At 42.5% G+C, this 26,888-nt stretch overlaps 1 protein-coding gene across 1 annotated transcript in view; it reads right to left on the bottom strand.

The window, feature by feature from the left end:
* atg2a (autophagy related 2A) overlaps positions 1 to 25,496 on the bottom strand; it is a 29,754-nt gene extending 4,258 nt beyond the window's left edge. The window contains exons 1-35 of the mRNA XM_050041869.1: positions 24,935 to 25,496; positions 24,393 to 24,555; positions 22,599 to 22,748; positions 22,304 to 22,406; positions 19,216 to 19,360; positions 17,881 to 18,117; positions 16,702 to 16,801; positions 14,430 to 14,594; positions 13,923 to 14,065; positions 13,526 to 13,598; positions 12,253 to 12,502; positions 11,730 to 11,871; positions 11,304 to 11,402; positions 10,539 to 10,694; positions 9,904 to 10,177; positions 8,888 to 8,960; positions 8,576 to 8,744; positions 8,345 to 8,487; positions 7,812 to 7,924; positions 7,475 to 7,632; positions 7,154 to 7,286; positions 6,849 to 7,033; positions 6,686 to 6,766; positions 4,757 to 4,863; positions 4,568 to 4,660; positions 4,343 to 4,413; positions 3,457 to 3,533; positions 2,734 to 2,904; positions 2,469 to 2,595; positions 1,942 to 2,165; positions 1,581 to 1,810; positions 1,282 to 1,417; positions 689 to 910; positions 453 to 554; positions 155 to 239 (exon numbers count right to left, since the gene is read on the bottom strand). Of these exons, the coding sequence (XP_049897826.1) occupies positions 155 to 239; positions 453 to 554; positions 689 to 910; positions 1,282 to 1,417; positions 1,581 to 1,810; positions 1,942 to 2,165; positions 2,469 to 2,595; positions 2,734 to 2,904; positions 3,457 to 3,533; positions 4,343 to 4,413; positions 4,568 to 4,660; positions 4,757 to 4,863; positions 6,686 to 6,766; positions 6,849 to 7,033; positions 7,154 to 7,286; positions 7,475 to 7,632; positions 7,812 to 7,924; positions 8,345 to 8,487; positions 8,576 to 8,744; positions 8,888 to 8,960; positions 9,904 to 10,177; positions 10,539 to 10,694; positions 11,304 to 11,402; positions 11,730 to 11,871; positions 12,253 to 12,502; positions 13,526 to 13,598; positions 13,923 to 14,065; positions 14,430 to 14,594; positions 16,702 to 16,801; positions 17,881 to 18,117; positions 19,216 to 19,360; positions 22,304 to 22,406; positions 22,599 to 22,748; positions 24,393 to 24,555; positions 24,935 to 25,105 (5,071 nt within the window). The 5' untranslated portion in view covers positions 25,106 to 25,496. The remainder of the gene's footprint in view (positions 1 to 154; positions 240 to 452; positions 555 to 688; positions 911 to 1,281; positions 1,418 to 1,580; positions 1,811 to 1,941; positions 2,166 to 2,468; positions 2,596 to 2,733; positions 2,905 to 3,456; positions 3,534 to 4,342; positions 4,414 to 4,567; positions 4,661 to 4,756; positions 4,864 to 6,685; positions 6,767 to 6,848; positions 7,034 to 7,153; positions 7,287 to 7,474; positions 7,633 to 7,811; positions 7,925 to 8,344; positions 8,488 to 8,575; positions 8,745 to 8,887; positions 8,961 to 9,903; positions 10,178 to 10,538; positions 10,695 to 11,303; positions 11,403 to 11,729; positions 11,872 to 12,252; positions 12,503 to 13,525; positions 13,599 to 13,922; positions 14,066 to 14,429; positions 14,595 to 16,701; positions 16,802 to 17,880; positions 18,118 to 19,215; positions 19,361 to 22,303; positions 22,407 to 22,598; positions 22,749 to 24,392; positions 24,556 to 24,934) is intronic.
* Between the last annotated feature and the right edge of the window lie 1,392 nt (positions 25,497 to 26,888).

Below are 26,888 nucleotides of genomic sequence, written 5' to 3'. Positions count from 1 at the left end.
TACAACATCAAATGTTAAACATGCTCAAAATTAGCTTGAGTTAGCATTTAAACATGTTCCTCAGACAGAGAGAAAGAGTCACGCTACAGTGATCATATGCAGTCCTTGTACTGTACACTTAGCTCCACAAAAATACCCATCGGATGTAGCTCACCTTCAGTTGCAGGGTCCACTGGCAGGTAAGGGTTAACAAAGGAAGCTAGATTACTGAAAAAGTCCTTCAGGAAAAACAGTGCGTCCTGGACAGGAGACAAAAAAAGCTGGTTAGATCATTTTTGCAAATAAAGTTGTCTATTTCTCTCAAGGCCGAAACACTCAGAGTCATTTAGTTTCTTAGCTTTCGTTTAAGTGGCTCTATGCCGCCACTTTCGGGTGTCATGAACTGTAAGTGAGACTGTTTCTGGATTGAAAACATTCCACTTTTAGTATTTAGTCTCAGGAACCACAGTTACCTGGTCGATGTTAAGTCGTAGTGGCAGCAAGCTGACTCGGAGACAGCACTCTGGACCCCCGAGGCCAGACTCTGGACACACCTGCAGGGCCTTCACTGTCAGCTACGAAATGAAAATACACAATATCCATGACATTATCAATATCAGCCAGGTAATTTCAACCACAGAAACAACATCTGTCATTTCAGCTGTTTATAAATCAGAGACTCCCTTTCTGGCCCTCCCTGCTGTCTCACCATGTTGGAGTGGGCTCGGCGGGGCATGCTCTCACTGGTATAGAGGTAGAGGAATTTGTTGATTTGTGAAGAGGCCAGTCGGTCTCGAACCTCCAGCTCCTGCACGATGAACACCTGCCTGGAGAGGGGCTGCTCGCCACCAGGACCGACCCCGACTGCCACTGAGCCCTCCCCATCCTGACCTGCTACTGCCACTGGGTAGGACTCATGCTGGAAGGACACCTGGAAGACAAAGTAGGAGGAACATGCTGAAAAAGATGGTCTCTAAATGTGTTTGGGGGCTCTGGTGAAGCTGTAGATCTACCAGGAGAGTTACAGCAATTTTTAAAAGGAAAGCAGCACAGTTTAATTTAAAGTTTGACATTTGCTGCTTCCTTGCCAAGAGTTAGACAAGAGGATGAAAACCATTTGGATATCTGTATGATATATACGCATATGAAGCCAGCAGCTGGTTAATTAAGCTCAGCACAAAGACTGGAAGCATAGGGTAACAGCAGGCCTGGCTTTATCTAAAGGCAAAAAAATTGGGGGGTTCCCACACACTGCAATTTTAAGAAAAACTTACTTAACACATACTGCACATGTATATATACCTTGGTGAGTTGGATCTCCATCAGCAGTGTGTGCTGACGCCCGCTGCCTCCAGCCCAGCGCCAGGAGTTCTGGGGCCGAGAAGGAGCGACGGAGCGAGATGGGGACCCACGAACACCAGCAGGGACTGAACGACCTCTGTAGAGAGGGGAGAAGAGACACAGTGAGAGCAGCAGTCAAAGGAACAAACCACACACAGGTGCAAAATTCCCAAAATGTATTTATTGTGATTTTTTGTGGATCTGAGAACTGACTTGTGGCCTTGTGTGTGTGTGTGTGTGTGTGTGTGTGTGTGTGTTACCTGTTTGCTTGCTGGGCATGTATGGACATGGGCTTGCCGCCAAAATCCTTGCCCCCGTAGAGATGCCAGACCACAGAGATCTCCCGCAGCACCACCCTGCTCTGGGGCACTGGAAAGCGGCTGGGGGCTCGGAGCAGGTCAGAGCTGCCTCGAGGCCTGGAGAAGTGACTGTCCTTCACCTTGATGGGCCCCTGAGACAACACCGTCACCACGGGCTCCCCGTCCCTGGGCTGCAACAAATCCCACAGGTGGACATTTTGTGAGCAAGTATAAATATCAGTTTTGAAAAGATGTAATCGTATGAGAGAAAGAACAGTTTATAAGAAAGACAAAACCCATAAAAGTAAGAAGAAAGACTCACAGGAATGCCCATGCCGGGAGCCTCGAGGATACAAAAGTCATCATTGTCGGTGGAGCCCTCGGAGCCTTCCTCTGACATCATATCTGCCTGTGCCTCCGTTGCTGTGGCAACCAGGCCATCAAGCTCAGAGTCGTCCCCCTGCAGGTCAGAGGGGCTGCGCTTCGGAGCTTCACCAGGGAACAGGTAGACGGAGACAGGCGAGCCTCTCGGCATGGAGGGTGAACCTGAGAATCAAGAGTCCATCTGTCAGTTTAAGAAATCATCAAAAACAACATGCAAAGACTTTAAGGGCTCGCCAAGATGGCACTGTAAGCACTCTAACGTTCTGCATACAAATATAAATGACACCACTGACACCAAATTTTATTGTCGTGTCAGTGAAATCTGGCAAATCTGAGTTTCATGTGTTTTTTCTTTCATATCAGTTCAGTTAATTTGGTCAAAGTGTGACATGACACAGTTAACAGCACTTGTGAAAACCACAATAATCAGCCCACAGTCCTCTTCCTATACACAAGGAAACATACCTGGATCTAAGCTCTCTTCTCGGTGGCTCTTCTCTGTGTCGATTAAGGCATCAGCCAGGTCGTACTGGTTGATCTCAGCGGTTTCAGCTGGAGGGCAGGGCAGCACCGACGCAGGACTTTCTGACAGCTAACAAGACAGAATATTAAAGAGGAACATCAGACATCTGACATTTTTATACTTGAGGTACTTAACATGTCTTAAGCCGATATGTCATTTTTATTAATTCCTTTTTTTTTTATTCTTCATTGACTACACCAGACTTACTGGTAATTTCTGGCCAGCGATTTCGGTGGGTGAGGCATGTCGTGGTGGAGGGTGCAGGTCACCCTGGGAGACCAGGTACTGCAGCAGGTTGACAAGGGCGGCGCAGGAATCAGCACAGGTATGAAGGTGAACCACGTTGTTGGAGCAACGAAGCTCAAAGAGAGGCTGAGACTGGAGAACAAAGAGAAGAAGGAAGCACATTTAAATTAATGACAGGAGGATAGAGGATGAGAAAAGAGGAAAAGTTAAAAAATAAAACACATCACAACACTGTAAAGATAAAATGGACCTAACCAATGCCTCAAAGAGAAAACCAGGCTGTGCAAATGGACATATCAAACATCATTGTTACATAACTGACATTAAACTGACCTTTCTCACATTTGTACTTCTTGTTACTGATTGGCTAAAAGGGCAGCAGCCTCATTGTTGTCGGACAACATGTTTACAGTTGCCTTGTTGGTTCTGGTTCAACTGAAAAATGATCCTGGTCCTAAACTGCCATCTGAAGCTATTATTATGGCAAAACTTCATTAAGGAAAAACAAATATTTACAAACATGGGGCCTGCGTTCCATAGTGGTTTTCAAAGCACATTGAACTAAATGATAATGTTTTGTTTATGTTCACATTTTCACTGTCATTTATTTTTGCTGTGGTGCTTGATGGCCGCTGTGTGACTGTGAAGGAAACACAGGTATGTAAACAGATGGCGAGCACTCACCAGCTTGCCTGTATCGCTGCCTTTCCATGTGGTGATGGCGAGCTCCAGCAGGTCAATGTCCAGGACGCACACATAGTCTGTGTGACACAGAGACACAGTGGTTTTAATTGGACACCTGTTCTTGTTTACATCACTAATACTGACAGCTGTATTGGCCCTACAAACAGTGATTAAACGGAATACTTCAGCCCCCCAAAATGACCATCTGTATATCATTTACACATCCTGTGCTACATTCAATCCATAAAGAAAAGTTTGTTTTTTTCACATGCCTCGGGTAAATGCATTATCTAAAAATGGAGAAAATTCTTGATCAAATTAAGTCGCCATCTGTTTGCAAACTCTCACAAAGCTAATGCAGTATAATCTAAGCCTCATTTACCAAGTCGTACGCTCACTACTTTCCACACAGACAGCCCTTTTTGACAGGGGACTGAACTAAAAGCAAAACGTCCCTATGCCCTCCTCAAAGCAAGACTCCATTTACAAAAACAGTAATTTTACCTCACTGAACACAGGAGCTGCTGGTCTACCACTGCCTCGATTAGCTAGTCTGTTTGTGTAATTGTGTGACTTTGATGAATCCGAACTAACCCTTTTAAACACCAAAGTCACACAGTAACACAAAAAACTACAGATCGAGGCAGCAGTAGACCAGCAGCTCCTGTGTTCAGTGTGGTAAAATGACTGCTTTTGTTAATAAGGTCTGGCTTTGAAGGGAGCAAAGGTAAGTTTCAGTTTAAAACTGAGTACCATTGACCACTGAGTAAAAGCCTCACTTTGAAGGAGCATTAGGAGCCAGTATTAGAAGAGAGCATCTGCTGATGACACAAAAACAGTATTTTCATTAACTCTAAACAGCACACACACATGTATAATGTCTCACCTCTCCTCAAGTCTACGGTGTCAGTCTCACATTTGTCAGAGAGGTAGAGAGCAGAGTCATCCAGGATGAATCTGAACACAACACAACAGAAACACAACTTACACAAAGATCTTTACACTGTGAGACATCAGCTCACGTGGATGGTCAAAATATTTACAGTGCAGATTATCATTCCAACAAATATTATAGTATCAGTCTTCATGTTTAGTTGATGGTGAACTGTACCTGAGGTGGAAGGTGGCAGTGTCTACGATGATATTACTGGACAGAGAGAAGGACTCTGCTGTGAACAACACGCGCAGTGGCAGATACAGAGGTCTGGCAAACAGAAAAACAAAAGATGACGGTGGAAAAAAGGAGGAAAATATCATGTAAGCTGTTATTTTAAGACATTTTTATAGGTATAGTATATACCTGTAGTCGACGGCACAGGTAGCGAGATGTGTGTGGAGGACAGTGATGACGGCAGGTGCTGTGTATCCCAGAATGGGATCGTCGATGACATCCAGGAAATCAACCAGCTGTAACAAACAGACAGACTCAGCTGGCAGGCAAAACAGCAAACATGTTAAATTAATCCAACTAATTTGATTTCAGCGTTCAGCATGGTTTACATTTATCTGCACAATCCAAATGGTTTAACTGGAAAATAAAACGGAACAAATTGCAATAATAACACAGGCTCCAAGTTTATTAGATTATGAAATTTGCCGTATTAAATCATACTTTAGCGGTTACAGTGTAACAATATATGCTTATTATCTCTGGGCACAAGAAAGGGGAAACATGTTTTATGGCTGGGCTGGTGATGTAGTGCTGGTGGGATCAGTGAGGGATAGCAGGCTGAAGTTAAGAGCTACCAAAACAGACGGTATATCGTTCCTGGTCAAGTCATCTGTGTCCTCGCTCTCTGGATATTTCTTTTATGCGCTCAGTTTTCTGGATGGAAAGATTCTTGTCTGTCCTGCATTATAAGTCTGCAATATCAAATTACTTTCAGTTATTTTGTCATTAACTGTAATCACCTTCAACTCTCCCGAAGCAAGCGTCTCAATGATGCAGCTGCAGGTAATGAGGTCATTTATGTAGTTGGAGAAAATGCTTAAATATCAAATGGCGAAAGGAGGATAAAGCATGAGATTTTCTAGTTCAGCAAAGACAAATATCTATACATATTTGATTGAATCACCAGGTATCGTGTTGTCTGTAAAAAACAAACCTGTTAACAGCCGACTGTTTCATCTACAGGCTGAGATTTACTTGTTGCAGTCTGATGCTGCTCTACTGTGTGAATGTGCGATTAACAACACTGACAGTGAATATTCAGTGTGAAAGCCTTGATTAACCCGCTACACAACAGCTTTTCATCATTTTTTCATTTCTCTTCCTACGTGACTGTCTGCACTTTTCCTTCCCCCAGAAGGGTCACAGAGTTGGCAATGCCAGTCTGGTTTATAGTTTGGGGCCAAAGCCTGCCTTTCTTCGATCTTTAATCTCTAATCTTTTTTAACACGGCAGGGGGACAAATAAGAGTTTTGCATTTTTGTATTTATTGATGGTTCAACCAACTACACAACATTTCTTTTGCATAGCATTATTAATTCAACCTGGTTTGTTTAAAGTGGAAATTGTACGCTGTTGGTGTCTACGCTGAACGCTGCATTAGCGCACTTTGGGTGATGCACTGTCAATCTGATGCGTGATCTGTAATGGCCCTGACACACCAAGCTGACGGTCAGCTGTCGGTCAATGTTGGGCCATTGGTGAGCGTCTGCTGCCCTTGTTGGTCCTCATTGGCTCTAGTCGGCTTTTTTTCCACTGATTCCGCTGGTTAAATCGGCATCAGCAACTGCGGAGCCCATCGGTGGATGAAATCACTCCGATTGGCAGTTCAGCTCAGTGCATGTGAATAACAATGGAAGTGAGGAAAGTGAGCTAAAATCAAGAGGGACTGGGACTGAAGCAAACTTGTTACATAAGGTAAGATTATTTTTTTAGCCACTGAGCTCTTGATCAGAAACGTTTAGTGATGGTATGTGTTATTGTTCACTGGCACTTGGTATATATGCTGTTTTTCCAACATTGAATTGTGTTTTTAATGTGCTAACTGATTGCAGACGACCGTTGTCTGCTGGTGTGGAGTTATGTCCTCTCACGCAGGCGCAGAGCCTGCATGTGGGCTGACTGTCAACTGTAGTCTTTGTTGTGTGTTCATGTGCAACTTTTTTGGCCAAGACACGGTGACGTCAGGTGACACAGCAAAGGGTAATCATTGCCGCTAGTTCGTTGAAGTCAGTTTTGTGTGTCTGGGCTTTAAGAGGACCTCCTCGTGCTGCTTCTCACCTGCTCATGCCAGCTGTGATTAGTCTGCGTCATGTAATGTCGCATGGTGGCACCTTGAAGTCGAAGGGCGACTAGGAACTCCTTCAAAAGACAGACAGAAACAAACATTGTTTAATTTCAAACTTGCACCAGCTGCACAATCGGGCGTTTGAAGAGGACGTACCTTGACACTCCTCTGTGGGTCCAGTGTGATTTTGATGGCTGTGGACAACATCTGTACCTCCCCCTCCTTGCCGCTTACACTGGCCACACCCACCTCTGTGGGGTAGATGGTAGGGTCCAAATGCTTTGGGGGAGCGAAGTTAGGCATTTCCAACCGCTGTGGGATGGGGGTGTCCTTCACCACCGCTGAACGGAACATAGATAAGCATTTTCTACTTAGCATTAAATCTACTTCAACATAGTTCAAAGAGGAATATATGAATTATGTTGCAGTTACATGTTTGCAAACAACATGACAATGTTCACCTCGATGGTAGAGTTCAACTCTTCTGCTCTCCAAACACAAGAAATTTAGATTTGGATCGTTCTGGTGCTGCGCTACACTAAATATCTTCCCCCCTTCCAGGTCGAGCACAATTTCCCCATGACTCTGGTCCTCCTGGATCAGTGAGATGAAACGGAAAAAGTTTACAAACACAATCATGAGATAAGAAAATGGATACAGGGAAAATAATTATAAAGTGTGAATGGATCAAGCCAGAGCTGTTTTTAAGTTTTCTGAACCAAGTCCATGTCACGTCTCAGGTCTTTGAGACGTGACTTGCGAACAGCCACATGGCTCCCTACCTTTTTGTCTGTTCTGGCTTGGAGCCGACCTTTGTTGATGATCACAGTGAGGGAGAGGAGGCTGAGGTTGTGGTTGGGCCGGGTCGCTGACTGTTGCGTCTTTCCCGATGATTCACTGGCCAAGTAGAACTGAGGCTCGTCCTCCTCTGAATCAGAGTCTGTGGCAGAGAGAGAAGACAAAGGAGACCATACTTAAACTATTAACATTCATTCATCAGTGGAGGAACAAACACCTTGATACAAATACACACAAAATCTAAAAATGTTTTGTGAGGCTGGTTGCTTTTATATCACATAGATCTACATGCTGTTTTTCCATCAAAGCAGTCGAGCTCACCCAGTCTGAAGGCCGACTTGCAGAGCTGGAACTCGTCGTGTTTTTGACGGCTGTGGTCGGGGCTGTGGGCTGGGGGGGGAGGAGGCTCCCACATCAACAGATCATTGTTGATCCTTTGGACAAAGGGGTGGGTAAGGAACAATAATGTTACTTCAGATGCAGGATTTAAGGCCAATATAGAGACAAAAAACTGAACAAAACAAAATTGCCAAAAATGCACGTCTTACAGAAATCTCTACATGTCAAAAGTTTTTGATACCAAATCACACCATGGGTTTTTCTATGGTGTTCCTCAAGTTTTAGGTGTCTACATGTGGTGTTTTGGGGGGATTTTTGTTCATTTTTTATCAATTCTCAAGTGGTAGAAAATTCCTAAATTTATTACAGTATATAGAACAAATAATATCAACTACTGAAATAAGAAAATAATTTAATTCTCTGTATTTAAGACATACTACTGAAGAAAATTTAGAACAATTCCAACTGTTTTGGGGGACGCCTGGATAATCACACCTGCGCCACTGCTGACGTACCTGTTGTAGAAGCTCTGGAAGGCCTGTTTGCTGGGCAGGAGGACGTAAGCCAGTGGCAGGCAGATGTCCACCGCACACTGACACTGAGCGACACACTGCGCCTGAAACTGACGCATCTCCTCTGGGTCAGCTGGAATCACCATCTAAAACAAGGAAGGCGGAGGGATGAGTTCGGCCTGGAATCTTAATAAGATGGTGATATTAAGTATTTTTTCGTGTTTGTCAGCGCACCTCCTCAGTCTCGAACATGGTGCGGTTGGAGGAGAACGGGGAGCTGGTTTTGTCGTTAAGTTCACAGTGACTTTCAAAGAAGGCGGCCCCGAGATCCCTGATGAGGTTCATCCCACCCAGACCTGCTGTCGGGCCCTGAGTCTCACCGCCACGCACACGCACTGATATCCTGCTCACAGAAAAAATAATAAGTATGTATGCTGGCTTGAGATAGAGTAACAATATTTTTGTCTGATTTGTTGAGCAAGAATGACTCCATTTAGACTCCAACTTTCTCTTGGAGAGCTTTGGTACTATAAAGCATCTACTAACCTTGGCAGAGAGTCACGGTTCTTCTTCACTCTGATACAGGGGAAAGAGCCGCCCTCCCAGCCCTCGTATGAGCCTGTTGAGACACAACTCATCAGTTCTATTTCTATCTTTTTAAAGGTCTGCTACAGCTCATGTATACAAAAAAGTATGACCACACATCAGAGTTGCTGATAGGACATCTAACAGTACCAGGCCCGATGACAAGGCAGGGCCTCCAACATTCTTCAAAACAGCTTCTTCCCGAAAGCTTTCACACTGTTGAGCATGGCCCGAGTTTGTAGCTTTGTGTCACCGACTTTTATTGAAATTGACTGATAGCCTGTTGCTGTGTTGCTCTTGGTGTGAACACAGCATGACAGAGCTAGCCTTACATATCAAGCCCTTAGCAGACACATTTAGACAGCTACATCATTATAAAATGGCAGGAACTGTAAAATCGTCAGTGTGTGTCCTTTATAATGTGAAACATGCAACAACAAGCAACAAAAGCAACTCCCACCATATGTATGACATAAAAGCTAGTCAGAGGAAATGACTAACGGCGCTTTATTTATAAAAACCAAGGAGCTTTCCGAGTGGATTAATCTGATGAATTATGTTAAATTGAAAACATATTGGACTTTCTATGTTGGACTTTCACGAATGCACTGCAACCCTGAACTTATCCAGACATTACCCGGAGGAGCTGTATGTGAGAACACAAATGTCCAAATCAATGGGAGTGGACATTAAACTGACTTAAACCTGACAGCTCCCGAGTACAGAGTCTGTGTAATGTACAGATGAATAGAGCTGGTCATTGTCCGGAGAATTCACAGCGAGTGAGTGGGCGTGCTGGCGACATTTCTATCATGCGACTGGTGTAAAAAGACAAGAATACAACTATCCAAGGGTGAAGATGAAGGGTCATTTACATGTAGATGCCAATGAAAACATCGAAGTGGGGAGACGATGAGATTTGGGAACTTCTGTTGGTTAGTACAAAGAGCTGCTGTACAGTGTTGTTGTTTTCCCACCGTGCAGGTCGGTGAAGGAGGCCTCCAGCAGCTGGGTAAGGCAGGGAGCCCACGGCTGTCCTGGTAATGTCTGCTCGCTCTGGAGGTCCGGGGCCTCCTGATGCTTCAGCTCCAGCTCTGTCAGCTCCAGCACCAGCGTCTCTTCCCGCACTGCTTTCTGGGTGGGAGGCCGACGCTTAGGCGGGGGCCGCAGATCCGGTATGGGGAAACGAAGCTTGAGGACGGCGTGCGGGGAGAGGAGGGTGAAGGAGGAGCACAGCTCGCTGCTCTGGGTCTGAGGACAGAAAGTGAGAAATCTTTCAGACAGTAGTCAGTTGTCTTCTGTCACTGCTGAAGCTTCACAAGCTGCATAAGGAATACTGAACAAGTTTTTACTTAGTTTTATGTAAACTTTATTCACACTTGTGTCACAAATATGATCAGTCAGACATGATGGGATTAACTTTTCAAGTTTATACCAAAACCACTGTCGTGCTGTCATAGAAGTTTGAAACCGTTTCTTCTAAACATTGTGTTTTCTTGCATGAAACTAAAATTGGGTTACCCGCTGTTTGATAACAGCTCGACATCTTTTAGGATCTCTTCTTTATGTACATAGTTTCTTTATGATGTAATAAATGTAAGTGACGTTCCACCTGCATGAGTCCAGGTACAGCAGTCTGTGTGGGACAGTGGCTGAAGGCTCGGCTCAGGTTGCCCAGGCGAGTGAGGATGTCCAGGTCCAGCTCAGCGCTCAGCTCTGCCAACTCCACCCGCACTACACTGTCCCGCCGTACCACCCGCTGTTTACCCTGACAACACACAAAAACACAGAGATTAATGTATCTGTCAGTGAATTTCACACTCCAGTACGACACCTTTACAATATTTTGTATAACTTATCAACATAACACCAATGGAAGTCTTTGTCTGATAATCTTTCTGATACATAAATATTGTATAATATACGCCTTTTGAAAACTTTATCCAAAAACATTTGGTACTAGTCTTTAAAATTAAGGTGTCATACTATATCTGTTTTCACAATCAACTTTACATTAAAAGTATCATGTAGTTTCATAGGAAAAAATAAATACTTGCTGCTACTTCTTAAATTCCTCATTTTTAGAATAAGTATTTTTTTTATGCCCCTGTCTTCAATGACTTGTCAGTCCAGTGTTAGTCAGGGCCTGGTGTTAACACTGTAACACGACAATGCTTTACCTACTACACAAATCAAACAAACACTGTTTGTACAGCACATTCTGTCCACTGAAATGCAAGACAAAAACAAACTGAACATGAATTAAAAACAAATACTATTTATCTTATTTAAGAAAGGTTTTGCGCTTAGACAGGCATGTATCAAGTCAGGGTGTGTGTGTGTGTGTGTGTGTGTGTGTGTGTGTGTTAATGCGTACCCTACGCAGGTGTTTTTCAGTGAGGCCGTAGTGTAGCTGAGCACATGGTCTGGCTGTAGCTCCAACTGTGAACAGACCAGCTTTTTGGAAGTGAAGCAACTGGGAAGAGACAAAGAGACACAATGTTCTCTCAAATCTTTCTTATGAGCTTATAAAGAGAATAAACATTAACTACTTTAGGACAACAGGTACAAGTTTGGTTAAAAGTAACTTCAGACAGAGTAGTCACATCACATGTCATAGTTCAATGTCCCTTCAACACCACATTTATCATGACTCCATGCTGGATGTGAAACATGTGTGATGTTGGTTACTACTGTTTGATATTGGCCATGTTTAAAATATAATGATAAAGATGTAATTAAGTCTTTAGTGTGAACAGAGAGTCATCTTCAGAGCTACTCAGACAGACAAAGAGATTTCTACCTCACTGTACTGAGGCTTCCCGTCCTCCCAGAGGCACTCTAACAGTTCCAGTCTGCTGAAGGAAAGGTCAGAGGTCACAGCCCGACTGTGGCGACTGCTGCTCCGCATCTCACAGGCAACCTGCACTGCAGCTCCTGTCACTCTGGGATAGAGAGGATGACCGGAGAGATGAGAATAAGAAAAAAAACAAAAACATTTGCATTATGGCGTGTTGAGATTTACATAATGCAGAATGCGCAAATGTTTAAGACATGACACAAACCTGTAGGCTATTTAACTTCATCACGGTTTGTTGTGTTTTGGAAAGTTATTTGTTTACGCAGCAGCATCTCATTACATAAGGGGAAGTTTTACATTATTGTCAACTGAATCTTCTCACCTTTGGATTAAAACTGAACACATAAACGTGCCCAAATTAGTACCTTCCTATCTGTAATTGTTGTAAAAAGGAAATTAAGTGAAAAGCCACGTTCATGTGAATTATAACTCACCAGAGACACGCAATGTGTCTGTGCTTATCTACCTGAGATGGGAGTGTGGGCAGGCCTTGGCGAAGCCCCCTCTCAGGTGGTGGAAGTCTCTCTCGCTGAACATGCTGTCTTTGAAGAAGGCCAGCTCTTGGAAGAACACCTGAGACACCTGAGCCAATGACGAAGCTCCTTCAGGCTTAGAGGGTGGGTCCTCCTGCAGCAGAGTTAGGGTGAGCCCGCCGAGGGACAGTCGCAACAGAGCATCGGGCTTCAGCTGCTCTGCCTGGCCGCTGTGCGAGCGTCCTGCGAGGGAGAGGACGACAGTTGTTAAAGACACTCTTCTTTCTGACAACATAAATTACGACAAAAAGGTTAAATGTGTGTAAAACTGTAACATGCAGGTCTCATAAAAGAGTATAATTCTGAGGACAGTCCAGTGCATGATATTTTAGATCAGTAGTATTTGGTTAAATTATAAAGAGGGCCAGTTACTAAAATTTCCTCCCAGCAAAGGCCTGGGAAAAAAAAAAAAAAAAAAAAAAAGCCTATCCCTGCGTCTATCAAATAAAACAACATACATTTCCATATGATTTAAACAATATTCATTATACATGTTGAAAGCAGAATACTTCTAACATACAGACACATTAAATTTGTATGGCACTTGTGTGGAAAACACAATGCTTTCTTTATCAAAAATAAATTAGTCCTAGTACAAAGAACTAAAGGCCGACATTTCAAGTAAAGAAAACAACACAAAATCTTTTGAATGAAATAAATTTAAAAAGTGCCTCTTGGGGAAAAAGTGAAAACAGAGCTTATTATTTTACATTTTTTCAACTTCCTTTCCTAGAAAGAGAAATGAGTCTGCAACTGCCCTGCCAGTAGTTTGATCTCGGTTAGGATAGAGTCAGTGCCGTTCTCACGCATGTGTGGGTGCTCGTTGCTGAGCCTGATATTTGGTATTGAAGGGGTTCATAGCGGAGAAAGTTGACTCAGAGCTCTAAGTCAATCCAAACATGGTCAAGGTGTGTAGTCCTACTGTGGTTTGAACAGGGAAAACAGTCTGTAGCCAGAAGGCAGCAGGGTCAGCTGCTCCATGCTGTCATCTCTCTCACAGTAAACAATCAATTTGATTGGCTCAGTTTAGTGACGCTATTGCGGTATTAACTAGATTAGATGTGCCCAACAGTGCTTCGTTACGATTATTTATTCTCATTAATTTATCAGAAATTGGTCACAGATAGAACAGTCACGCATCATTTGATGATGCCCATTTTAGACCTACAGATAAAAACCCTTTACTCAGCGCTGCAGTAATTTTACCTCTGGTCTTTGCTTGGGGTAGACTTGACAAACAGCCTGCTACAGGATACCTCCTGGGACAGTTCATCATGCCCTGGCAGGGAAAATTAAAATGGAAATTAGACTGCTTGAGATTTGATGAATGCGCTGACATGTTTCAGAAAGAAAGAGAGCATAATTCCATAACATATCAAATGCTGATACCCATTTTGCTACTTGTAAATACTTGCACAAAGGCCTGTATTTAAAAGGAAAAAAAATCAATTAAAGCTTGTTGTTCTAATTAAGGGAAAAAAGTGAAATCATCTTCCAGCTTCTGATGGTTTTTTCAGCCTTGCAGCAACAGTTGCTCTACATATGACCATCTGCCAAATGCTTTGACTGTAAACACACACACACACACACACACACGCAGTACCTGTGCAGACAGCGCTGCAGGCTGTGTGAAGCTGGCCACACTGTGTGTAGAAGACTCCATATCACTATCTGACAACTCGCTGCCAGAGCGCACAGACGTCACGCTACTCGTCATCCCAGCAGGTCCCATGGAGAAAAACATTTCTGCAGGTACGTATACAGAGTGACAAGTTAAATACTACAATGTACACAAACATTTCAGGGCATGTTGCTGCAGGGAAAGGAGCGGCAGGAGTGTTTCAAAATCATTTACAGAAACACTAACATTTCACACCTCCACACCACCAGAGGTTTCTCATTTAAATGACATCCAAAAACAACCTAAAACTGTCTTTGGACTTCCTACTGCCTTGCAAAAAAAAGATTCCCTGTATCGTGAGATGATTAAGGCTGTATGTATGTATATTTTTTACCCACAGTGACATGGTTATAAACTACATGTGTTTAGGAGCTGCTGACGTCTTGATGCATATCAGACAGACATTTTGTAACTGGACCTTTGCTGTACCTCCATTCTCCAGGCTGGTGACGTAGGGTTCCAGGTCGGGCTCAGTTTCCCACTCCCTGTCTCTGGGACTTGAGCCCAGCTGCTTACTAAGGTCCTCCTCAATCATACGCAGGTCATCTGAGTCTAAGGGACGGCTGAGCGCTCCACCACACTTTGTGTCTGTCTCTGGGGGAGACAGAGGACAGAGGAAGAGATTTAAGAATGTTTGTGCAAGAGAAAGAGACTGAGGCTGAGGGTGACCTCACATTAATGAGGCATTTACAGATGAGTGTGACCTTACCCTCCGGCTCCGAACTACAGAGGAAACAGCACAGCCTTATTGTCTGTGTCTGACAGTATCTGTTGTGAGTCCTCGTGCCTCTGAGGAGTTTTTAATTATGTATTTCTAAAGCCCGCAGGCAGCGGATTACCTCCTGGTTTATAGACACAGAGGAGGTACTGACTAAGAAATGAATTAGTGGTTTCTTTTGTGAGGGCATGCATGAACGCAAGCATCATTTATACATTTTACTGATTACAAAGCTGGAGAAACAAGTGCAGTAGATTACCCTGAAGGCTGATGTTCATATGATTATGAATTACCTCCACCGAAGAGATTATGGTTTCAGTTCAGCTTGTCTGTTTGTCAGCAAGATTACATGAAAAACAACTTTCATGACACTTTGTTGAAGGGTGAAGCATGGGCCATTGCACTCGTTGAGGAGCACTTGGGGACAGCGGTATCATGGGAGAACTGATACAACTGTAGCACCGTCACCATTGTAACAACATGTTTTTCTTAAACTAAAGGTGTGGCTATGGAAATGTAAATACACAAATCATCAGGGAGGGTCAAAGAGTACAGATGACCCCGGCCAAAGGCCAGGGGGAGCATGCAAACTGACTTACATGGTATTAAGTACAACAATTTGCTTACTGACTTGTATTACTGAAAACGCAAGTCATATGTATTTACAAAACATATATATTAATTGATATCATTAAAACACATCTCAACCTGTCATCTGACACCCCAACCCCCAGGAATTGGGAAAATGGTGCGGCGCAGTTTAGACCATACCAGGTATGACAGGCAGAAGCTGAACATGGCAAAGGTGAGGAGCTAAAAAGATGAGCAAATAAAATCTGCTCAGTTTTGAAGCTCGAGTGGAGATAGTGATGTCATCTAAAACTAGATGAATATTAAAAACATAAGAATGAAAAAAATCCACTCCAAATTTAGGCAAAATTTGGCAAGGGAAAAAGTGGCATTGCCATTTTTCAAAATGTTGCATTTGAATATTTTTGCATACTGAGGTCCCTAAACCATCCTGGAATTGCATAAATTCACACGTTATAAACACAGAATTTGGAAATGGTGACAGATGAAGAGTAGATTTATGTCTTTAATCATGATTTGATCTTCTTCAATTAACGACTGGTTTCACTTTGATTTCCTCTTCTTGTTTTGTTTTAAAGTAAAAGGAGACTTTTAAAGAAGTGCATTTTTCCTCTGTGTTTTGAAATAACTGTTATCATACTGAGAATATGTTTGCAAAAAAGAACATAGCTTGGAGGTGTCTATAACACTGGATTTGGAAATGGTTGTTATAGATCTCTATCACTAAAAGGCCAATGTCCAAGAGCTTATTTGAAATTGCCTGTGTTGGCATTAGAGCTAAGGGTGGGTGGGTGTTGGTGGTGCTGGAGTGGGTGTGGACGTGAGGCCCACTTTGGAAAATTTTGTCCCCCTGTCCATAATTTCTAATGACTGACCTGCATATCATGTAACTAATTATACTGTTAGTCACATCAAAATGTGAATTGTCTGCAATAACAATAATTATCTGGTTTTCACAAATGTATGTCAAGTGTGCAAAATATTTCAAATGTAGGGTTACATAATAAATTCAGAGCTGAGATCACGAGACTTCAGCGACTGTTGGCACAACCATATTCTGACATAATTCTAGTCTGGAACTTGACTGTTGGCCTTGGTGACGTCTGCGCTCTCAGAGTGCCCTTATAGTTGATTCATGTTCTCACAACAGGCCTCGCTATGACCTGACTATACTGTGACTGGTTCTTGCCATCAGCCATCTCACGATGACCAAATGACACATAATCTCTTGAATCATAGAGGCACACGACTCATCTTGTTTCGTGCTATAATCACCACGACACATTGAACATATCCAGGGGTCAGATTTCATTTATGTGTCAAATTGTGATCGCATATGGAGCGTTTAATGGCCAAAGTCTGGCACATGTTCATCACAGTGTTTTACTGTACCAGTGTCTATGCAGAGGGCTGCCAGCAGGTCTGTCAGATGGGTTATTTGATCTGGAGACAGCAGCATGTGGACGCAGCCCACCTTCCCGTCCAACTCCAACTGATGAACAGAGGGAAAGAGACAAGATGCAGGCGTCAGTATGAGAGAACAGCTTAATCTGTTTATCGCTCGGTCTTTTCATCCTCAACTCAGAACTGGGAAATTGAGAGAAACTCATTATTTTTTTCCTCATTTAACAATCCCACACAAAAAACACTAATAATGGCTTGTTTTTTGTACTTTGATTGTATGCTCAAGTCAAAATTGGGAATGGAAAAAAGGGTCATGGACTGAATTTGATTTAGATAATTAATTTGTCCAATTTGTCTGACAAACAAAGTTGGTGACCTCTTTGTGTTTTGCATTTGATAAACTTGCATCAACTACACTTGGGCAGTTGCGGCACCTGGTTTAATGTAATGAATGTCAGTTTGCACATCATGCAGCACACAGTGTATGACACTGTATGCATGTATAAAGACAGAACTGGGAACGCTTCAGAATTTACCAAGAACCATCCTGTTTTTAGGATTTCTTCAGTATCAAAGGAATTCAGTGATGGTTGTCAGTACATCCAGTGGTGCTCATGTTGCTGCCTATAGTTTAACTCACTGTATCCATGTCATCATTATACTCCCTCTTTGTTGAAAAAGTTTATCTTTCCACACAAGTAAAGATTTTTAATGTGACATTTTCCAAAATGCTTTGTTGAAAAAAAACAAAGAAAAAGAAATAATGTATTGATGTTCATATTATTACTTTTAATGAGGTGGGGCCATCGCCCAAGTGTCAAGTGCAAGAGACGAAGATGTCAGTAATTTCCTGGTCACACAAATTGGACCCACTCAGTAACAAAATCAAATTCGTTCCATGACCCATTTTTTCATTTCCTCCTTTGACTTAGGGATAAATCGAAATATGAAAAACAAGCTGTTATTAGTTTTTTTGTGTGGATTCACAAATGAATAAAGACATTGTGGATCATCTTTTGCTTTACAATTGAATTTGTCATTGAATATGAAAATGAATTAATTCAGCTGCATTTAATAATCCTTCAGGATGTTACAGTGTGCAGATCTGAGCACACACACACACACACACACACACACACACACACACACACACACACACACACACACCTTTGGTCCAGGCAGCATTTCATTCTGTTTGATCTTCACGGTGGTCTCGATGAAACCGGAGCAGCTTCCTATGAGTAGTGGCTGAGATGGAGGACAGGGAGGAGATGTCATGGGCTTGGCTTCTGCTTCCTCTTCTTCTTCGTCTTCCTCTTCCTCTTCCTCCTCATCTTCTTCTTCTTCCTCCTCTTCTCCTTCACTTGCCGTGGCTGATTCAGGGTGTTCCTCTTCATGAGGACCCTGAGAGATGAGGAGAAATCTGTGAGCATTTCTGGTTATAAATCACATTGTTGTTTCATATTGAAATAAATATTTTATGATATGTTCCTCCAAGTTTACAAATGAACTGTCAAGAAACAATCTTACATTTTACATAAAAACAAATGGAAGTGGTTATTGCAACAGTAGCAAGTTAGAAAACTTAATCTTGATCTAAAATCACTTTGGGAGTAAGAAACTGATTTATCAAAGTCTGAATAGCTGCAGACTTTTAGTTCGTCATAAACCTCTTTAATCCTCACCAGCCCTTCCTTGACTGCTCATAGTTTGGAGCAGAATGTTGTGCAATTGAATTTTTACTCATTTCTTAAGAACTAGAAGTATCGCCCGGTTGTATGCCTCAGCACAACAGTCAAGTTTCTCTTACAGTTTACACCCATGTCTGTGAAAACATAGATGCTTCACACACGTCTTCCCTCCAGCAGCACAGACGATCTATACAATCAGCACAGTTTCAAGGTGGACACCCAAGATCCACCAGGTCAGTATCTGAGCAAATGTCTCCCCCTCTGTTCCTGAGATGTTGAATAATGGCCAGAAAAGTGTTTTATGCAGGATTTTATGATGTCACAGTGACGTTGACCCTTTACATTTTGGGTATAAGATGTCATCACTTCATCATTTTATCCTGTTTGACATTTGTGTGAAGTTTTGTCATGATTTGCATAAAAATTCTTGAGTTATGGCCAAAAACATGTTTTGTGAGGTCACACTGACCTTGACCTTTGACCTTCAACCACCAAATCATAATCAGTTTATTCTTGAGTTCAAGTGAATGTTTGTGCCAAATCTGAGGAAATTCCCTGAAGGTGTTCATGTTCATGAGAAAATGCGCAGGCCCTTTGACCTATAACCACCAAATACAAATCAGTTCATTGTTTAGCCTCAGAGGACAATGTGCCAAATCTTAAGAAATTCCCTTGAGGTGTTCTTGAGATATCATGTTCACAAGAATGGGACAGCCGGACAGACAACTCAAACAAAACATAATGACTCAGGCATGAAAAATAGATACAAAGATCACACATAAAGAATCCTCAGCAGTGAGGTCTCCATCACCTGTACTGTGCCGGTGCTGTCGTAGAACAGCTGAACAGCGCTCAGCTGGAGGATCTTGTGCAGGAAGGCGGGCGGCTGGTGGATGTCGACAGGCACGGCAGTCTGGCTGGCTGGATCTCGCACCGCCTCGTCAAAGTACTCCAGCCTGGAGGTCGGCACATGCAAGAAGAAGTCAGATTCATATCAGTACATACAAGTAAAAGTCATACCTGCACCGTGACAGCAAACACATTGGTTTAAGGTAATGTGATTTTCAGCTTAAAAAAACCCTCACAGTTGCACGGTACACGGTCAGAATACTATCAAACTGCTCATGGAAATTATACCATGCTGTCATATCTGCTGCCAGTACGTCATATGATCAGAGAGCATCATCTTTGATAAACGCTACCTTTGTTACACGCTTCACAGGATTGAAACCAGTTTTTCTGTTAAAAATCAGGCTTTTGAGCTGACAGGGCCTTCTGGTCACTGACCCCAGATCAACACAGCTATCCTGAGCAGCTTTGTCAATAAGCCACAAAAACAAAAAGGGTTCAACAGTGTCGCAGTGACGCACGTTTGAAAATGGCAACACGGTCACATGGGACTTGTGGCAATGATGGAAATAAACACAAAAGCCCAGCTGTAGCTACCTGGTCATTAATCTAAGTGTGGAGTTGGGAATGACTGCAGCTCAGTTGACTTCACTTTGCAAATTTAGCATTAACAGTACTGCCACAGGAGCAATGCTCGTGCTTTTAAGTTGATTAGGACTGAGTACTGCAGCATGATGTGCCAACAATGCAGTGAAATATGCAAAGTCATTAAGAACAATAAACTTTCAATAAATCATACCTGCACAAATCGTAAGTAATATTTTATCTTAAGTCAACAAACCATTAACAATCTTGCTCCGCACAGCAACAGTGGTCACACATTCATCACTGTCAAAGCCACAGCCTCCCCTGACATCCCATATTGACGACACCTTAACTTGTACAGCCTGCAGTTATTTGCAGCCACTGATAAAAGCCTGTTCAGGTGAATGACCTCGTCCTTACTGACCCTGTTCAAAAATTAGTTTCATGCTGAGGCCGTCTGACAGCACAAGGCCAAGGAGTGCAAGTTCATAACTGCAGCAGGGGCCTCTTCTCCTTATCTGCTGATGAGCAGGGAGAAGATGAAATCTAATTCTTGGCCTCCATTTTGCTTTTCCTCTCCCCTGACTGTAATAAGTGCTGATGAGGGAGAGTTACAATATCACTGATCACAGAGGGATATTTTAGCACCCTCTTGTGAGTGATAAAAAGTGAAATATAGCAAAAAAAGGAAGCTGTGGGTATAAATCTGGATGCTTTCTGTATGACACGAAAGATTTTAAAAATGATGCTGACCACTGTGTTTCAGCTCATCCTGTGTTCTTCTTTGACTTTGTCACATAAAATGCTTCAGATTCAGTTTGTGTTTCAGTTTCTGCTCGGCTGCAGGACACTTTCATATCTTTATGACCATTGCCCCTTTATTAGTACACTTGTTCACACATGTATTTTGACAAAAAGGCCCACATTGCAGTGTTAACCACTTGCTGTAGCAGTAAAATGAGGAAAGGTTATTTGCACATTCTCAGAAGTGAGAATCAAAGAAGCACGAATAAAAATGTATGCAGCATCAGTTTGTTAACAGCATGCACACATTTCACAGTTATGTAAAATATCTGCACAAGATGTTTTTAATCCCAACCACCCTCTACACTTTTGCTCTGACACAGGGGCGTAGGTTTGCATATGGATGGTAGAAAGATTTCCCTACCAGTATTTTCAGAGGACAGCATTGTCCCTACCAATATTTGAGCAAATACCAAATCTGTTCTCTACACCGACACCCTTGCTCTGATCAGACCTCAAAAGCCACTGAACAAATCTTCTATTGATGTCGTTACCAAAGAAAACAGAGCAGATATGAAAATCTGAGTGGGACATTTCTTCATTGCCCTGTTACACCAGGAAGCTCTTTTCCATGTAATTCTACGATACTTCAAACCACAGTGGGCGTGCACTATGATCTTTTGTTGAACAAATCAAGTGAGTCTTCGGCCCTGAGCATAATCATGTCTCTAAAGCAGTGTAATTCATTAAAAAGCCACTCAGGTAGGCTTTTCTATAAATATATTCTTGTCAAACGAACTGTAAAAGTGCACCATGAGCTACTCTCTATCAGCATGTTTCAGCAGCATAAGTAATGTCTTTCTGTTTTTCAGGATGTTCTCATTACTATTTTAAAAGGTAATGAATATAATTTAACTACAGACTGTATAGACTGTACAGTTACTGTGGTATTAACAAAAAGGACATTTAGAATTTTAAAAATACAAAATGAAGGACACAAAATCATGAAGGAGGTGCACTATTAAAAAAATAAGTAGTCTTCCTTGAAGCTTCATTCCTTTAGTGAGTATTTCACTAATGGAAAGATGGTCTTTTCATATAACTGTGTTGTCTATGCAGTAGAAAGATGCAAATACTTTTGAAATTGGTGCTACATTACACGACCAGAGAAAACAGAGGAAAAGGACTGTGGCATTCGCTTTTGCTCAAGAGGTAGAAAACCTACAAATTCCAGAATGTACTGCGCCACACCAGACTAATAAACGCTCCCACCAGTGGGTGACATAATGTAAGCTGGGTTTGACCAGCTCGGTTGAAAAAAAAAAGAAAAAAAAAAAGGCTGGCAACAAACAATCATGATTACAGTTTAACAGTAGCTAAAATATGTTTCTGAAAACATTTTAGATGATGAACATTTGAACAGAATCTTGGTTCATATTTGATTTGATATTTGAGAGTGCTTCTATACTCTTTGTGTCCATGGTAGCGAGCATGTGAAAATGCAGAAGTACAATCTATGATTCAAGCAACAGCCCTAAAGCCAACAAAAAACTGCTAGATGAAGTGACTTGAGCTGAGAGATGAACAGGGAGAGCTGTGACCTGGTAAAAAGGAAGGAAGTTTACAACAGTTCATTTACACATACTAGTCACATTGTTATGACACATAGATGGTTAAAAATCGGAGAGGCATCCAATCTTGAAAAGGGAGTTAGGACGTACCGTTTGATGTGCACCTCTAAGGCAACGCCTGTTTCCAGGTCCAGGGGCTGGTGCTCGATGCGAACGATAGTATCTATAAAGGTGACTTTAATACGACGAAGGACTGCAAACACAGAAGAGATGACAGACATGCAAAGGTTCATCAGCACTGACCTTTAAAATCATCCCCTCTTAGCTACATGTGTTCAGATTGATACAGTCAGACTGCACATGATTACACTAGGGATACTTTGATGTCTGTATGTTCACACACTGTCACTCCTTTGCAGTGAGGGCACACACAGCTTCGACTCACCCGTCTCAATGGTTTGTGCAAACATCTCAAGCCCCTCCAGCTGGGCAGGCGGCTCCTCGGACGCCTCCGGAGGGTCCTTCAGGCACTCCTGAGCCAGCTGCATGCTGGAGGTCATGCTTGATGACCAGCCTTGGGAGTCCCAACCCCCACCTGAGTCCAAACAAAACCAGTGATTCAGTGATTTCTTGTACTTTAACAGAGGTGTAGTGTAACTCACATGTGTGCACTTTATACATCCAATGCCAACATGAGTAAACTCCTTAGTATGTGACATAAATTGAACATTTTACACATGGAGATTCAAGTTGCACCTCCTGAGCTTTAGACCAGTGTAGAGCTAAGAGGATTAGCTGATTAATCGACTGTCAGGATAGTTATAAAGTATCAGCCTACAGTGTAAGAAGAGCAGTAAAGGAGGCAAAAAGAGAAACGGTAATACACAAGTTGAAGGAGCTGGTGGGTTTCACTGGAGTTTGTACCTTGTATGAGTTCAAGTGACAAATAAATACATTGATACTAAAGGGACAATTCACCCCACAATCATAAACACGTTTTTTTCCTCTTACCTGTAGTGCTATTAATCAGTCTAGATTGTTTTGGTGTGTTGGAAATATCAGCTGTAGAGATGTCAGCTTTCTCTTCAATATAATGGAACTAGATGGCACTCGGGTTGTGGTGCTCAATGTGCAAAAACAGCAATGTCTCATGACCTGGTTACTCAAGATAACAGACCTTGTTGTGAGCAGTTTCATGTGGGACCTATTTTCTTTCTACCGAACTACATCCTCCAACCATATACCCAGAAGGCATGTACTGTATGTACATGTACTGCATGTGCTGCTAGCTCAACTAGCACCACTGAGCTAGCTTATGTTCCACCTCAGGACACCATTAATGTTTATCTCACTCTATCACAAGCACAAACCTCTCATCTATAAGTAGATGCAAGCTTCCTTCTGCATGGTGATATGTTTGGCTGATGTAGTTTGGTGGAAAGAACATAGGTCCTACATGAAACTGCTAACATCAAGGTCTGTGGATTATCTGAGTGCCATCTAGTTCCATTATATTTGACAGAGGACAGACATCTGTACTGCCAATATCTCCAACACTTAGTCTAATAAATAGCACTATAGGTAAAAGGAAAGATATGTATTTTTGAATTCAGGGTGAACCGTCTCTTTCAAATAATAAACAATTAATAATTTCAGTTATTTTTTTTAACAAAATTGCAAAAAATAATCTGATTAGTTACACAGATGTGAGGATTTACTGTTGTTTTTCCTCATATATGACAGTTAAGTGACTATTTTGGTGTGTTTGCTCTGACAAAACAACAAATTTGATTATGCTAGCTTGAGGTCTACAACACTATAATTGGCCATTTTCACTAATTTGACATTTTATTTAAAGAAAAGCATCAATTAATTAAGCAAATAATCAGCAGATTAACTGATAAATTGCAGCCCTAGACCAGTGGTTTGATTAAAGGAGCACATAAAGGTCTGGACTTGTAGTGAGACGACCATGCCTGGATCCTCACTCGTGTACATTTTTACACTTCAATAACAAATCTTTACCAAACAGCTATACATCACTAATAGTTTGGGGAATGAAGTAATAAAAACAGGGATATATAATTATGATTTTGGACCACACTGAAGCAGCAAGTGTACATCTTATAACAGTGGAAGATCCCCTCACTCAACCTGTGGCTGACAGATACATGTTTTGTGCCCCAAAAGGAAACCCCACAGGTTGTCGACTCAATAAGTTGTTTTTAGGTGAACTTACTGGTCCGGTACTTGGGTCGACATGTTATCTGAAGACCAGAAACTTCTAAGGTGCAGTGATCAGTCAGGAGAGCTTGCCATGGGATGGTCACTGCTATGCTGCTCACAAAGCCATCCACTATCTCCAGTGGAGCTCCCAGAGACTCCAAAAGCTCATTGACCGCCTGCAGCAGAGGGGAAGCAGCGAGTAATGTGAGAAACACAAAGTGAAAGAGATGTTTATAAGCATGGTTTCATATTTTGTCACCACTCTAGGAGACTTATGGAGAAAAGGAAGTGTACAGCCAGCATGGCAGGGGGGTATACATGTGTTAAGGCTCTGGGGAGAGGTGCACTTAATCTGCTGAGCTGGTGATGTGTTCCCCTTAAGTGCATTTCCTCGAAGAAATGCGAGCTAGGCTAGGAGCATGACGTTGGAGATTGTTGTTGAACTCGAGAGCAGTTGCGAAACAGTCAAGGGTGCACGAGCCCGACAAAAACACACACGATGGCTGCTGCTGTGAGTCGAAGTTGACATACAGCTCTCTTTTTAAAACGACTCACCCAGACATCGAGGTTGATTTCCTTGATGACACCGCTGCCGTTGTACAGGTCCAAGCCCAGCTGGTCCAGGCTCAGTCGCTCCTGCAGAAAGTGACCGAGGTAGTGCTGTAAGAGGTACCGACAGGCCCGCTTCTTGATTGAGCCTGACCAGGGGAAGAGCCAGCGAGACATAGGGCCAGAGAGAGCGGGGAGAGGGAGCGAAGAGGTGGCGGAGGAGAACGAGTGCGAGTACAGTCCTCTGGCAACTGCATAACAGACTAAAACAAAGTGTGCAAAAACAAGGAATGAGCCACAGCTAGCTACAGGGGGCTAAGGAAGGGGCAGACCGTAACTCTAGTTCTCCCCTAGGCTTGACACCAAAACTCGAAAATCCTTTGTGTCAGGACCGACGAGACTCCCCCGCTACTTGACGAGACGTTACTCCAACTGTCTGTCGCTGTCTCGGCTCATATTTTCGGTACGTTTGTGTCGAATTGGAGCGGAAGGTCCCGTTGGTGCGTATCTCTTGTTTCAGGGTTGTTTATTGTTATCATACGCCAACTGCTGGTATGGTGAACGTAAGTGCGTCATGCGTCACAGTGACGAAAGACAAACCCGGAAGAGACAAACATGACGCCACCTCGCCACCGGGCGCCATCTTTGTAGTATTTTGTCAATCTTAATTAAAATCAATACTAAACCTGCTTTTTAAATATAAATAGTTACTTTCTTTTTAAAATTTGAACATTTATTATGATTGCTTTGAATTTATTTCATTTAATTGTGGATAAAACAGCAACACATAAATGAGTACATAGCCCATAATGTAACTTATGTGGGGAAATAAATAGATAAATAAATATACACCGATTAGCCACAGCAGTAGAACCACTGACAAGTTTAGTGAATAACTTTGACTATTTTGTTTCAATGCATTGTTCTGCTGGGAAACCTTTGGTTCTGGCATCCATGGATACCACCTGACATGTTCCACCCACTCAAACATCGCTGCAGACCAAGTACCCCGCCTCATGGCAACAATACTCCCCAATGACAGTGGCCCCCAGCAGGATAATGCACCATGCCACACTGCAAACATCCCTCAGGAATGGCCCAAGGAATGTGACAAAGACCTCAAAGTGTCAACCCTGGCCTCCAAATTCCCCAGATCCCAATCTGAATGAGCATCTGTGGCACGTGCTATTAACCCACCTCACAACCCACTGGACTAAATGGATCTGCCACACACTGCAGGACACTCCCACAGACCCTGTGTCCATACCTCCACAGGTCAGAGCCAAGTCCAAGGAGGCCCCACCTTGGATTAGGGGTGCATCTGGGGTACCGTCACATCACAAGAATCCTTGAGCAGATTGGGACCTGGGAAATTTAGAAGCCAGGTCGACACCTTGAGCTTTTTGTCACGCTCCACAGGCCATTTCTAAACAGTTTTTGTAGCGTGACATGCTGCTTTTCCTGCTGGGGGCCACTGCCATTGGGGAGTACTATGAGTTCATGTGACAAATTAATTGATATAAAAACCTGAAATTGGTGGCATTCTATTATAGTGCATTATTCTATAAATTACATGTCAAAATTTGATTTACTCAGACACAGTCAATCTAACTGAGAGGAATGTCTTTTATAGCCAATAAAAGATGCCAAATCTTGTTCAAGGTTTGTCTTTTGTTCATCAACTGATAAACAATTTTACTTAAATTGTATGGAATATTAATTTATGCAATCCACAATCTAATTGGCATGGGGTCTCCTGATTTCCATTTTCAGCCATAGAACAAGCAGAAAAAATTAAGTTTGACTGGTGAATTAAATGATAGATCCACATTTGGTTATGGCTGCTTGGAAACAATACTTAGGTGCCCATATGAACATTGGAACTGTTGTTTTATTGTCCCTCCAATGTAGCTCAGCACAAAAACAGTCCAAGGAAACAATCTCATCACACTGGAGGCAT

This window comes from Epinephelus moara, chromosome 4, assembly GCF_006386435.1.
Source record: "Epinephelus moara isolate mb chromosome 4, YSFRI_EMoa_1.0, whole genome shotgun sequence".
Lineage (NCBI taxonomy): Eukaryota > Metazoa > Chordata > Actinopteri > Perciformes > Serranidae > Epinephelus > Epinephelus moara.
The sequence above is the reverse complement of the archived record's forward strand: the minus strand, read 5'-3'. Positions and strand labels throughout refer to the sequence as shown.